At 35.7% G+C, this 15319-nt stretch overlaps 3 protein-coding genes across 16 annotated transcripts in view; 2 read left to right on the forward strand and 1 right to left on the reverse strand.

Annotated features, from left to right (window-relative positions):
- The window catches only part of pde6b (phosphodiesterase 6B, cGMP-specific, rod, beta), a 54228-nt gene extending 49382 nt beyond the window's left edge, over positions 1–4846 (forward strand). For all 14 annotated transcript variants that reach the window (XM_073935236.1, XM_073935233.1, XM_073935235.1 and 11 more), the window contains one exon: positions 2182–4846. In XM_073935236.1, coding sequence (XP_073791337.1) covers positions 2182–2237 — 56 coding nt within the window. In that variant the 3' untranslated portion in view covers positions 2238–4846. The remainder of the gene's footprint in view (positions 1–2181) is intronic.
- Positions 4847–6124: 1278 nt separating this feature from the next.
- On the reverse strand, positions 6125–10800 carry atp5mea (ATP synthase membrane subunit ea). The gene is given in 4 exon segments (NM_001172637.1): positions 6125–6239; positions 9803–9901; positions 10006–10060; positions 10665–10800. Coding segments are annotated over 4 exon segments (216 nt in total). The 5' UTR covers positions 10701–10800; the 3' UTR covers positions 6125–6213.
- A 2479-nt stretch (positions 10801–13279) lies between these two features.
- On the forward strand, positions 13280–14203 carry hspb9l (heat shock protein, alpha-crystallin-related, b9-like). Its single transcript, NM_001099427.1, is given in 1 exon segment — positions 13280–14203. A coding segment is annotated over 1 exon segment (618 nt). The 5' UTR covers positions 13280–13321; the 3' UTR covers positions 13940–14203.
- Positions 14204–15319: the final 1116 nt, after the last annotated feature.

The raw sequence follows: 15319 nt of genomic DNA on the forward strand, positions 1-15319 counted from the left end.
GTAGGATGTATTGTTTTATTTATGGATTGTTTAAAGTGCTGTGCATGCTACATATTTATGGTGTGCAGTGAGGGGTATGGAAGAGTCTGTGTGAGGTGTGTTAAGTGATCATCAGCTTGATAGTCTGAGGGCATAAACTTTTCTTTAGTCTGCAGAAGCTTTCCTTCAGTCGGAAATTATTATGGAAGTGATTGGCTACCAGTTACCAACATTATTCAGTATAGCTTCTTTTTTTGTTCAACAGAAAAAAGAAACCGGATTTGCACTCAGCAACGCACACAGCATTTTACAATTCTAGGCATAGATTTTTTTTTATCAGGGTATGCACACCAGTGCCGCTCAGCTATGATTCAGGACACTGTTCATACTTCTGTCGCACCACAGAGCACCATCTGCATAGTTTTATATTAAAGGGATATGAAACCCCCTTGTCTAAGAGGGTGTTCTAACACATCTAGTTTAAAAAAAAAGTCAGGAAAGTGGGTGGGTCCAGCTTTGTTTAGGTTGGAGTGTCTACTGTAGTGGCGAAAGAGGAAAGGGTTTGCATGAAAAGTGGAGTTTCACACGCTGAATTTCACAAAGGCAAAACAAACCTAGATGCAGGAGAGAAAGGCAGTGACTTTGTTTACATTGATCAATTACCAAATCTGTAGTCAGGACAATCAACACGAACTGGTACTGATCCTTTTTTTTTAAAGGAGATGAGCAGCAAATCTGGATTTTACCATTTCCAGATCTAAAAAGCTCTTGGCTAAAGAATGTTTCTTACAAACATATTTTTGTTGCGTGTTAGCAGACCACAGTAATCCACAAATTTGGGTTCACACACGAGATGTGCTCTCATCATGGGAAAATGGAAACAAAACCTTCGTTGTGGCAGATTTATAAACGCAACACTGATGACCCATGTCTCCAAACAATTCTTCTTCCACTTGTTTTAATTATGGTTGGCAACACAGCATGGTGTCTCTCTGCCATCTGAACACTGTAACAGGTAAACACAGTCTTCGAAGCTATATCATGCATATTATTGTAGTTGCACATGAATTAATACTGAAAACTCAAAGACGTCACATTGTACCAGCCGGTACAGACATCCAGTCTCCATGCTGAAATTTACACAAGGATCTTATGGCCGTGACGCAGCTTCAAAATTTCTTTTCAAACCGCAAACAACCAATTCTCACTTTTTAGTGAAATACATGTGTCCTAATAGTGATTTTAGCAATGTGGGATACATATATGATTGTCAAAATCTCAAAAAATGCGTTTTGGTGTTTTGTGACCCTTTAAATAACATTGAAATGTGCTCGTCCACGGTGTGTTACTTCCAACTGATATAGGTGCTGCACGGCGCTGAGTGGCGCATCTAATGTGCAACCCCTTTTAGACTGGTTTATAAGAAGTCTAAGGTAAGTAATTGATGACAGGATTTTCATGTTTGGGTAAACTATTAATTTAATCTCATCAAATGATAAGTGAAATCTGACTTCTACTGAGTCAAGTGCAAAGAGAGTCTAAAACCGTAAAAGCTGGTCCACTTTTAACCACTTCCAGAGTTGGTTGAACTTTGATCTGATGGCTTTTGTAGTGCAAGCATGACAAATTTAAAGCAAAGTCTCTCAACGAAATCTAGGGTAGGAAAAGACACATTTGAATGCATGTAAATACCTTGTGATCAGACAGAAAACACATTTTAATACTAGGTGGAAACAGAACCATAATATCCACACCTTTCTACTGCACTGCAAAAAAGTTTTGTTTCTTAGTTTTGTTTTCTAGTCCAAATATCAAAACATTCTTAAATCAAAAAGCATTTTCTAGACAACCAAAAATGTGTTTGTCAGAAATAAATCAAAATTAAGTGTTTAATTTAGGTACAATTTAGTATTTCCTTAAAAGAAGCAGAATAATCTGCTAATGGGGTAGGAAAAATATTCGCTTTGAAATATTTTAATTCATTTTAATATATTATTTCTGAAAACAAGACAATATTTTTTGCTTCTCTAGAAAATGTTTCTTGATTTAAGATTTTTTTATATATTTGGACTAGATACAGGACAACACTCTTACCATTTTTTTTGTAATTAACAAAAACAGTGTTCATATGATATTGGCGGTGTAAGATATAACCCATTTCTCAGATTTGGATTCTTTCTGTTTGAATTTCTTTCCATACAGCTGCAAATTCCAACAGCACCGGCGGATCAGGGTCCAAGACCTGCTCTATCTGTTAGAGAAAAGACAACAGTACAGAGGGCAAGGCATCTCAAGATGCAGCCTGGCCTCCTAAGTATTAAGTCAAACAGGGGGAGATCATCCTTATCCCTAGGATTTGCAAGGATCTGATCAAAGAGTGAGTGGAAAAAACCATATCAATGCTCTCAGCAAGTCACAAGACCACCTACTTACTAAAACATTGTTGGATCTTGCCTTGCAGTTAGTATTACTCTTCAATTGTCTTTCCTTTTGGTCATAGTGTTTGTTTTAAGCAGTTTCATTGAGCGATAGACGGTTTCAATAATGACGATGCATTTTAAATGTACTACAGAAGTGAATGTTTTTCATTTAGTCCCTTACTGGACATTGCCTGATACTTGATATCAACCAGGTCCACAACAAGTTGATGTACAATCATGTGCAGAATGTTATTGTAATTTAAGGAACTTGTGGTAATAAGAAACGGGAATAATTGTGCATTTAGCGTCACCCTTAACTTACATATTTATTCCCTCTAAAAGTGATCACATCATACTGCTGGGATGCTAATGAGCTTTTGTAGGCGCATTAATGTGCAACTGGATATATACCAATGAGCCAAAACAATATGACTGAGTAGATTAGACGTAACCAAACAATCACAATCTTGTAAATCATTGTGTTGGATACAGTAGAGATGGGTAGGAAAAAAAGACCTGAGTAAATTTGACGAGGCTCAAAAAGTGATTGGTATCTGGGTCTCTGAAACGGCAAGATTTGTAGGTTGCTTTTAGTCAGCGTTAAGTGAAAATTTACTAAAAAATGTCAGAGGAAAGACAACACTAAAATTAGCAACAGGATGTTGGGCAGCTAAGCTCATCAATGACAACAAACAATATCCTGTATGGTCCAAGCCAACAAAAGGTCTACTGTGCCACAAGTTGGGGTAGCATGGTGGCACAGTGGGTAGTTCTGTCGCCTCAGCAAGAAGGTCACTAATTCGATTCACGGCTGGGCCAGTTGGCATTTCTGTGTGGAGTTTTTGCATGTTCTCCCCATGTTCACATGGGTTTCCTCCGGGAGCTCCGGTTTCCCCCACAGTCCAAACACATACGCTACAGCTGAATTGGGTAAGCTAAATTGCCCGTAGTGGTTGAGTGTATGTCCTAGTCCTCCAGGTTGGGGTTGTGTTTTGGGCTAATGACCCACCTTATAAAATATTAGAAGTTACAAAACACCAACATGGTGCAGCTAAATATAAACTTTGATTTAAACGGCCCTGGGAGTGAGTAAGGAAGTGACACAAGTTACACAAAATGTAATAGTTGTTAAAGGAGGAGTGTGTCACAACATAAAATGTAATTCAGCAGCTCTGTCCACTCATGAAAGCACCTAACATAAATATATGAGTGTCGGAACTGGAATTGGAGAAGTTTTGGAGAAGCTTGCTTGACCAATTAAGCTCTCTGCACTTTAAGGTTGGCTATCTAGATGTACACTATTTACTTGGGGGAGTGATAGGATGTAAATTTGATATGCTACCTAAATAAATATTGTTGCAGACTGGGTATATCTATTGATGTCAATGGCATCCTTTTTGAAAGTGGACTCTTTCAGCAGGTTAATATACCCTGTCACATTTTACACATTGTCCATGAATGGTTTGAAGAACATAAAGAGATCAATGTGTTGCTTTGGCCTCCAAATTCCCGAAATCTCAAACCAACTGAGCATCTGTGGGATGTGCTGGACCTACAAGTGCAAGCCACAATGCTTCCACATTAAAACCTACAAGAACTGAAGGACCTCTGTGGGTCTTGTAGCCATGCCTCAGCATGATGGTGCTTACTAGGCAGGTGGTCATACTGTTTTGGCTCATCTGTGTAGATGTATAAAACTAGCTCTAAAGTATTTTTTCATGTCTTCACTTAAGCTGACAGGTAATGTGCGCTATTGTCCTTCAGACTTATTTACTACATCAAGTGCTGTCATGGGTGTGTTTTACTGAGCGGTGTCCCATTTCTCAGTGTCTCTGCTGTTGGGACATGCGTTCACAGAGAAAACTAATTCCAGTGGCCTTGATACCATTCATCTGTCCAGTTCTCAGCCGACCTGTCATCGCAGTCTCTGTTTAAATCCATTATGTTTTTCAGATTTGGGCTTTTGTTTTGTCTTATGTCGGACTTTTATAGGATTCAACTGATTGTCTGTAAAGCATCTTAAAAAGATCTAATTATGTAAATATACTTAAATGATACATTTTACTAGTTTAAAGTGAAACACTATTAAGGTGTTTTCTAGTGCACATAATGAATTCTACATGCTTATTATATAAAGCTGCTGCTTGTGTTTCACAAATAAAAGTAGTGAAGGATCAGACTGTAGCAAGAAAATGTTGAAATCATCATGTCAGATCTGACAGCAAGGGCCTAGAAATAAAACTTGTTTTGACAAAAATGTGATTTACTTGCAGAGCAAGTTTAATCATTTGGCAAGAATTTGATTATTTATTTGATCATCAAATATGACTACGTCAAACCATCAAAAATACCTCAAATTGGGTGATTCCAATTTAATTGGTAAAAAATGTAAAGCTTCACTTTGTATGCTCAATACCATGACAATTAAAGCATTTATTTTGTATGAAGTTTGTGGGGTTTTGTTGTTGTTATTTACTGTACATGATAGTACTTTGACTATTAAACCAAATGCTGTTCCAATTTTTGATTAATTAAATAAGCAATATGCAATTTTCACAATAATACTCAGAAACACGTTGGCTCAGTGGCTATCACTGTGGCCTCCCAGCAAGAAAGTCTGTGTGGATTTAGAATGTTCTCCCCATGTTGGCGTAGGTTTCCTCCGGTTTCTTACAGTCCAAACACATGCGCTATAGGTGAACTGATGAACTAAATTGGCCGTAGTGTATGAATATGTGTGTGAATAAGTGTGTATGGATGTTTCCCAATACTGGATTGCAGCTGGAAGGGCATCCGCTGTGTAAAACATTTGCTGGATAAGTTGGTGGATCATTTAATTTGGTGGACCCCTGATAAATAAAAGGGACTAAGCTGTAGAAAAAATAAATAAAGGAATGAATGAAGAAAGTATAGTTGGGCACCAAATAAACTTATCAGAATTTGTGAAGAATCGCACAAATGCTGGAAGTTCACCTTTGGCATCATAAAAAGAAATGACATTTTAAAAATAATTAAGGAATCTAGCTATTTAAAATATTAAGTATATATTTAAACATTACTGTATTTTGATCTTGATGAGCTTAACGTTTAAAGACAATCCATTTCCAACCACAAAACTTGAAGTGGTAGTAAATAAAAGCTCACAATAGTAATACGAGACTCTTTAAAACTACAAAGGATTTGATTCTCTTCACACATCTGCTCAATGACTCACTCAATAAGCCTCTTATCCCATGGGAACTATCAGCAGTTTCCACCCTTCCCTTCCTAGATGACATCCACAAAGGTTATCGGAAAAGCTACACAATCAATTTCCCTATAAATCCACTAATGATAAAAGAATGGAGGGAGGTGAGTGAATAATTGAACAGTAACATTTGTGGGTGATCTATCACTATTTGTCCTGCTTGTTTATTTAGTGAAGTGTAGCACCTCATTTAAGCAGCGGTAAAGCATTTGTGCAAAATCAGCACCTGTAGTGTATTGGCTTGACCTAAATCCTGGGATTTATGTTAAACCGTGGGTTATACAACCGTCCTCCCTCTATATACACACGTCACTACGACAGTAAGGAAAAGACAAAACAGTCTTCAACACATACAGAATTATTTACTTCTGTCAGATGTACACAAATGTAATCAAATCAAATGTTTTTTTAGAAAATGAATGGAGAAGTGGTGCATATAATCTGAATTAAATGGTAAATAAAAGAAAAAGAAATGATATATTTTTAACTTCTGTCTTTATTGAAAAATAGAATTAGGTTCATTGTGGTTCATCTCATTTAGTGCTGGAATGGATACATCGTGGGGATTTACTTCAAAATGGTGTCAGAGTTTGCTGTGAAGATAAAAAGAGATATTAAGATATTTTAATATTTATGTTTCAAGAAACACTGTATTACTACAAAAATGTGATTTTGGCCACGCAAGCATACACATTGAAATTTGATGTATTATAAACTGAGCTTATTTTTCTTAATATTAATAGCATTTCATTGGATTTTTTCTTTATATAGAACACACTTTTTATCATAACTTTGATAATATGATACATTTTTTATTATGTTTAATTTTAGTCATATTATTTTTAGTTGTATTATTATTAGTTATTTTTTTCTGTAGAGTATAACGTATGTCATTTTTTTTTCTCCAGAGCAAATAAATGACAAATATTTTAACACAGATTTTACAAAAGACAAAAAATAAAATGCCATTCAGTGTAACAATTCATATACCAAATGATTTAACTTTTACAGGGTGTTTGCGGGGTCTTAAAAAGTATTTAAAGTTGATAAATCAATGTAGAGAAATTTAAGGCCCTTAAAGTATTAAAAAGTCTTAAATGCTATTTTGCAATGTATTAAATTTTGTATAATTTTTGATTATGCAATGCATGCTAAAGTTAGCCTGAATTAAATCTGTGAACATCAGGATGCTGTTTAGTTTATGAAATCAACTAGATTTGACATCATGCTTCTTTGTTTACTGTAGTTAGCAAGGCGCCAACCTGCTGAATAAGCTAGATTTAATAGATTCATATTCAGTATATGAATAATGTTTTAGTTTTGGATTAATTTCTTACATTAATATTTAGTAAATATACTGTAAGTTAAAATCTTGCCAGTGTTCCCTGTTGAAAAATGGTTATAAGGTCTTAAAATATATGGAAAGTCTTAAAAAGGTCTTAAAAGGTATTAAATTTCACTTTTTGGTTCCTGTATATACTCTGTCTTAAATCTTTAAGCTTTACCATAATCATTCAAACCACTAGGTTTTACTCATTTAAAATATATGAATTAATATTTATTAATATATAAATTACTAAACTCCCTCAAGGGGTTCCAAAACTTCTTGAGTTTCTTTCTTCTGCTGAACACTAAAAGAAGAAATTTTGAAGAAAGCTGGAAGTCTGCAACCATTGACTTGCAGAGTAGAAAGAACAAACACTACGGAAGTCAATGATTACAGGTTTCCATCTTTCTTCAAAATATCTTCTTTTGTGTTTAACAGAAGAAAGAAAGCCAAACAGGTCTAAAACATACGGAGGCCCGGAAGGGATGTGATGGTAGGGAAAAAACAGGGTGGGAGAAAGAAAAAAAAAGTGATAGGAATTTTTTTTTAGTTTTTGCGTTCTTTCGCAAAGATTGCGTTCGCTCGCAAAATCGTTTACAACAAACACTTCCTGTTCACTTCATACATTTCAACCCTCCTGTTTTTGCTGGGTTTCTCCCTTATTTTACCGTTTTATTTATATTTTAAAAGCATGCTGAAATGAACATAAAAATGTGTGCATTCAATTTCTTTCCGTTAAAGCTGCGCGTCGATTATCGCCCTGATAACTGATCCCAGATTAGCTTCTGTATACGCCATTTAAAGAGGAGCTAAAGTGCAGGGGTCCGTTCTTCGTACGTGGATTACTCAGTTAGCTGGATTTGGATGTTGACGATTTGACACGATCCAGGATTGTTTCGTTCTTCAAAGCTGATCCGAGAGTTGTTGTCATAGCAACAGTTCTGCTAGGTCAAACCTGATTGGGAGCAGGTTCAATTCATATAAACAGGATTAGATCGGCTCAGTTCAAGTAAAGATAATAGAGAAAGTATGTTCCCAATTCTGATATTTTCTTACAGTAGTAGTTATACACTTGGGAAAATAGTAAATATTTTTAACTATATATAAAGTAAAATTATTAATAAAATAAATAAAGTTAAATATATTAATAAAACGTATGCAATCTGCACCCCCGAAATGAAAGTACAAAGACTGCCACCTGGTGGTGCAAAGTAAAAAAAAACTTATTGATATTAACTTTTTAGATCGCTTTAGTACAATTTGTGAATGATAATAGAAATGTACAATATGTGACTTTAAAAAAAAGAAATAATACATTAATGCAGTCATAAACCTGTTTTGATAGTTAAAATGCCAGTGATTATGCTTCACAAAAGTTGCAGATGCCTTTACCAATATCAAAATGCTTTTGTAAACATCCAGTTATTCTTTACAGCTATTAAAAAAAACGGCTACTATAATAAAGAAAATCTTTTCTAAATGTAGAACTAAATACACTGATTTGCATTGAAATACATGATGAATACTCTTGACACATGAAAGTGTAAAGCCTGCAGCTCACAACAAATGTGGAAGGTTATTGCGTGTCATATTTAACAAGCCGTTTACTGCTAATTTGATGTAATTTTGCTCACATGGATAATTGAATATTAATCAGATGATGTCATTACGCTGCTGTGCCGTCAGCCAATCGTTGCATTGCTGATCATGATTTCGAGGATCGATAGATCTGTCCTTCACAACACACGCAGCGATCTCAGATCATGTTATCCAGACATTCTAATCTGATTCACGAACTCGTTTGAAGAACCAAATTAGCTAGAGATCAGTTATCAAGATGAACAGATCCAGGATCTGCCAAATCATCTTAGATCATTTAAGCGAGATACGAAGAACGGACCCCAGGACACTTTAGGATTCGAGTGTGTGTTTAAACAGACAAAACACTTAATAAGATGTAAACATGTCTGTCCTGGCTGTTTTATTTTAAACAACTAATTTTCTCTTAAATGAGCACAAACAGTTACTAAAGTAATGGAATGCTTTCATTAGCCTATAGATCTGTGCATTCTTACAGTGACACATCTGTTATCAAATAAAACGAGATTCATTTGCTGTTCTTCACTTGTTTGATAACAGAGGTGTCACTTTAAATGAAGTATACATAAGCTGATCTAGGATCAGTTTATCATACGGAGCGCATCCGTCAGTTTGCGCTTATACATGCATTCGCTGATTCAGGGGTTGCATATAAATGGCGACGATCGATGCTCAGATTTATTGGAATGAATGTGAATGCAGATACTTTTATCAATTTCAGCATGCTTTCAAGATTAAAAATATATGAGAAATATGGGAAAATACTTATGATAGGATGATAGCAGGACAGACTGGTAAAATCTGGGAGAATACTGGTAAATAAGGGAAAGTTGACATGTATGAAGTTTACCGGAAGGGTTTGTGGAAAAACATCTTTGCGAGATAACATAATCTTTGCAAGGGAACGCAAAAACTTAAATATATATATATATATATATATATATATATATATATATATATATATATTATATCACTGTTTTTGTTTTTCCCCCACCCAGTTTTATTTTCTTCCACCCATTTTTACCCCACCATCATGTCCCTTCAGGGTAGAAACACGTAAAAGATAAACGATGACAGAATTTGACAAAACTACCCTTTAATATACGTTCAAGTGGGTTTAAATGCACTCTTACACTAAATGTCTCTGTTAAGATGATGGAAAAAGTTAACCAATATAAGACTTTTTTTTTTTAATCTGACACATTAAAACCAGATTCTGAAACGACAAACCTTCAGAAAGCTGTTTGTAAATGCGCTCTTGTTCTTCCCTCAGCTTCTTCTCTTCCTCCTCAATCCTCCTCTCTTCAGCAGCAATGGGCTTCAGGTAATCTGGTGAGCAGTTTGATTGAAAAACATCATAAGACAATTTAACCATGCAAGAAATCAAGACACCCCAATGAAGTATATATTTTTGTAATGATATAAACACCTACCATATCTTTGCTTCCCATAAATCAACCCAATGAGCAAGGCAGACCATCTTGCAGTCTGAAATCAGAGATAGAAGCCTGATTTTTGGGTTTTTCAAAGACTTCATTAAGCACTCAGCGTTTGATAATTAGATCTTTACTGAACAATGATTCAAATGAATCCACAGCATGAAGAAATAGGCTAACGTTACAATGTGATACAATTATAGTTACTGAACACTGGCAAGCAAATTACAGCTCTATTGTAGATATTTGACGACATTTAGGTGTGCCATTATGAAATAGAAAAGTCAATTATTTGAAGCACCGCGTTTTCATATGTCGATTTTATAATAATAGTAAGCTTACGCTGTATGAACTTAAATAAATTCAGAAATGGCAGTGGACATCTATACATTTTCACCGCTAAGTAAAAAATAATAATAAAGAGTCGACATAAAATGGTTAATTTATTCGCTGGTTTCTTAGTTAGCAATAACGCTACTGACCTTGTAGTGTTATGGATAAGCGGCTAACAGGCTAAGCTAACGTTAGCACGCTCATTAAAGCTAGCACCGCTATTTTCTGAGGATGAACGGAGGTCGCTGATAGAGACTGACTTAAATAAACGTGTTTCTTAACATGAATAAAACTGAGGGTCATGTGCCTAATGTAAGCTGTACCTTGATAAGAGGGGAGACCTGTACAGGAGGAACCATGTTTGAATCGGTCTCTTCAGGCAGAAAGAAGTCAATGCGGCGCTGTCAGTCTGTTGTCCCTGCTCTCGCCTTTGATTTCAGCGTCTTCACTGTTAGCACACTACATAAGCATCTGATTTTCTTACTTTTATTTTTATAACTGTAAATAGACTCAAATAATTCTAGAGTGTGGTCAACTTTTTTTGGTATGAATTAGGAGTAAAAATTTGGATAATAAATAATATGAATAATATTTGGCTATTACATTTTAAATAGCCCATATAAAAATAAAAATAGTTCATACAGTAGCTTCATTAAAGAGTATTTGAAGAGTTCATATGCAAAAACCTCTGAGTGCCATATGAACATTTTCTTCTAATAACTTTTCTCAAGTTATTTTCATTGCTTTTATTATGAAATAACTGAACAAACATATAGGAGGCTATAAGAAAAATGCTCATTGTTGAAGAAAATTCCAGATGTTTTTGCATCTGAACTTTTCATTTATGTATTTATTTATTAATAATTCATGCATTTATTTATTTACTTACTAAGCCTACTTATTTGGCATATGGTTTATTCATTCATTCATTCATCTTCTTGTCGGCTTAGTCCCTTTATTGATCCGGGGTCGCCACAGCGGAATGAACTGCCAACTTATCAAGCAAGTTTTTTCGCCCTTCCAGCCGCAACCCATCTCTGGGAAACATCCACACACACACTCACACACTACGGACAATTTAGCCTCCCCAATTCACCTGTACCGCATGTTTTTGGACTGTGGGGGAAACCGGAGCACCCGGAGGAAACCCACGCGAAGGCAGGGAGAACATGCAAACTCCACACAGAAGCGCCAACTGAGCCGAGGTTCGAACCAGCGACCTTCTTGCTGAGAGGCAACAGCACTACCTACTGTGCCACTGCCTCGCCTCATATGGTTTATTATTACTGTTTATTTTTAAAATGTTATTGTTTAACCTTTTACTTTGTATTGTTTCTCCTAGGTTGCTAGCGGTAAATAATGCATTAAAACTACATTCTCTTAGTTAAGAGAAATTATTTATGCCAATAATAATAATAATAATAATAATGTTATTCATATTTTTTATCGTTCACTATTTAAAAAGTGTCTTTTAGCAGCTTAAATAGATCTAAAGACGGTGTGACAGTTAGGCTTCTTTAAAGTATGGTGTAAATATATTAAAAGTAAAAATATTTAGTACACACTTAAATAATACAGTGTTTCTTATAAGTGTTTTAGTATTTAGTGTTTTAGTTGTTTGGACCTGTTAATATTATCATAATTAGTATTAACCCCTTAATTTTTGTTATTTACTTAGTCCTACATTTATTCATTCATTCATTTGTTTTCGGCTAAGTGCCTCTATTAATCAGGGGTCGCCACAACGGAATGAACCTCTAACTTATCCAGCACATGTTTTACGCAGCGGATGCCTTTCCAGCTGCAACCCACCCCTGGGAAACACCCATACACTCTCATTCACACGCATACGTACGGACAATTTAGCTTACCCAATTTCCCTTGTTTGGACTTTGGGGGGAAACTGGAGCACCTAGAGGAAATCCATGTGAACATGGGGAGAATGTGCAAACTCCGCACAGAAATGCCAACTGACCCAGCCGAGGCTCAAACCAGCAACCTTCTTGCTATGAGGTGACACCGCGCCACCACGCAGCCCATGTATTTTATAACTATTTTAAAAGTATCTTTTAGCAGCTTAATTAAATAGACCTAAACATGGTATGACAATTAGTTTCTTAAAGATATGGTGTAAATATGTAAAAAGTTTAATTATACACACTCAATTAACAATGTTTGTATAAGTGTTTTAGTTGTTATGACCTGTTATTATTATTATAATTATTATTAACTCTTTTTATTATTTCATTTACTCAGTTACTCAATATGAACAAAAAAATTTTTTTGCCTACTTTTTAACCCTCTTGGCAGTTTCCTTAAAGTATTTATTTATTAATCGTAGTATATTAATTAGTCAAAATCATTACTATTATACAAGGACTTCCATCATCATACTTCCTAAACAGACACTTGACATCAGTCTCCAAGTTTGCTTTTAAATCTGCAGACGGACGTCCTGCTTCCTTTTGAATCTATTTCCAGGGGTGACGTCGCCTGTGTAACTGCCAACACAGGTGTCAGTTTCCAAATCCTGCAGGGTTAGAAAGCATGTTGGAATGCTCGCTGGTTAAATTTAAACACCATCGACAGCATGTGAAAGAACTTCCCAAAAAAAAGCTCTGATGTGACATTAAACCATTCACTTCAGTAACTCACGATTATAAACCTTTAAGTGTGTGATCAGTAAACCTTATATCATCCTCCCACATGAACTCTTCCCCTAATAGAAAGGCATGCTAACTCATTACAGCGGCCACTCTAAATAGAACAATGATGTGGTTCACTGGTATTTAACAGATGCATTGCAAAAATACAACCGACTTGTTTTGGAACATGACAGCAAGTGCTCAGTCATAACAGCTCATCGACACATACTGGAATGTTCTGAGGCACCATATAAAAGCACAGAGTCGCGTTCATTGGGACAGAAGCACAGAAGAAGCCAAACAGCTCAACAGCAAACCCGAGAAATCCACTGAAGATGCTTTGCCCGAGCACATTTCAGCCTCATCTGAGCCCATTCATGGACTTCCACTGGCCAGTTCGCAGTCTGTGGCCTGAGACCAGACCTCTGTTCTTTCAGTTCGAGCAAGAAATGATGAGACACATGCAGGAGATGAGGCACAACATGGAGTTCATGGAGCGCCTGCATCAGAGGATTTTCGACGAGATTGACCACGTTTCACCCATGACGACTTTCAAGCCCATTTCATTCCAGCTCGGAAAGGAAGGAAGCCATTATGCATTGACACTAGACACACAAGACTTCTCTCCAGAAGAGCTCGCCGTTAAACAAGTGGGAAGAAAGCTGAGGGTGAGCGGAAAGACGGAGAAGAAGCAAGACGATGGGAAGGGATCCTATTCCTATAGATGCCAGGAATTCAGACAGGAGTTTGACCTTCCCGAAGATGTGAATCCTGAGTCAGTGAGCTGTTCTTTAAACAATGGCCAGTTGCAGATACAAGCACCAAGAGAAGGTAACACTGTGAGCAATGAGAGAGTGATTCCTATTACATACACTCCTGCTGTGAAGAATCCTGCTCTTCAAAACTCAGAGCCGGAGAACCAAGCGGTTGAGGCAGAGGCTGCTGAAAACTGAGCTCAGCCTCTGTTGAATATGTAGCCACAGTGGAACAAATGACTCTGTGAAATGTCCAGATGCAGAACGGATTGTATTCGAATTTGAAAAAGACCATTTTATTGAACTGTAATGACATTTTGATTAATGTATTACGATTCACTGGAAAATAAGTCAAATACTTGTGTTGCACAATATATTTGTTATTGTGAAGTTGCAAATTGGAGATGTTTTTTGTCAGAAAGCTTATTTTGTGTACATTTAATAAACTAACAGTAAAATTTAGTTTTTGTCCTGTGATCATAAATTTTCAGAGAGTGGAATAGAATGGCTTTTAAAAAATAAATAATCATTCTTGTTTTCCAAAGAGGAACAGATTTTAAAATATTACAAGCCTTTAAAAACAGACCTGTTCTGATGTGGCTGATCATTCAGTCATTTATTTTCCTTTGGCTTAGTCTCTTTATTGATCAAGGGTTGGCACAATGGAATGAACCGCCAACTTAAGTTTTACTGAAGCTTTACTTTAGCTGAAGCCCTTTCAGCTGCAACCCAGTACTGGAAAACACCCATACACATTCACACTCACCTATAGTGCATCTCTTTAGACTTTGGATGTCTTTGGAGCACATAGAGGAAACCCATGCCAACAAGGAGAACATGCAAACTCCTTGCTGTGAGGCAACAGTATCCACTGAGTCATCGTGTTTCCTGGATGGAAATTTTTTGTTTATTAAATGCATATTTTTCAGTAAACTTAAAATGTCCTGTTTCTATAGATACAATTATCAATTTTTTTATATTTTTATGTTTTTTATGAATATAATGTATTGTTTTTATTTCATCATATTATTTAATAAGCATAATTGGATTGTAATTATTTCTGTCAGTAAAGTTGTTAAGTCTTTTTGTCCAATTTTCACACACCTCTTTTGTTCAAAACAAAGTTTGTTGGTTTGGTTTGGCTCACGCCTTCAAATACTATATATATATGTATATATATATATATATATATATATATATATATATATATATATATATATATGTGTGTGTGTGTGTGTGTGTGTGTGTGTAATTTGGAAAAATGTCTATAAATAAATCGATAATACTTCCAGAACTCCAGAACAATATACACTAGCTTTACACCAATTAGTTAACTTGTTTGCCATGTTAAAAGAGTTTACATGTTAGAAGAAAATCAACTTCAATCAAAATCAAAATCAAGTTTTTTCAAGATGCCACATCACTGTTCAGTGTCTAGTAGTAAAAAAATGTTGAGATTTAAATTCCTTAAGATATAGGATAACCTTTGACAGATGGGAATGAGCAGGTTAATAATTTTTATTAACTCAACATGATTTCAACAATGGCAAAAACGGCTGGGTAAGTTAATGCCAGCTT

Source organism: Danio rerio, chromosome 21, assembly GCF_049306965.1.
Source record: "Danio rerio strain Tuebingen ecotype United States chromosome 21, GRCz12tu, whole genome shotgun sequence".
Classification (NCBI taxonomy): Eukaryota; Metazoa; Chordata; class Actinopteri; order Cypriniformes; family Danionidae; genus Danio; species Danio rerio.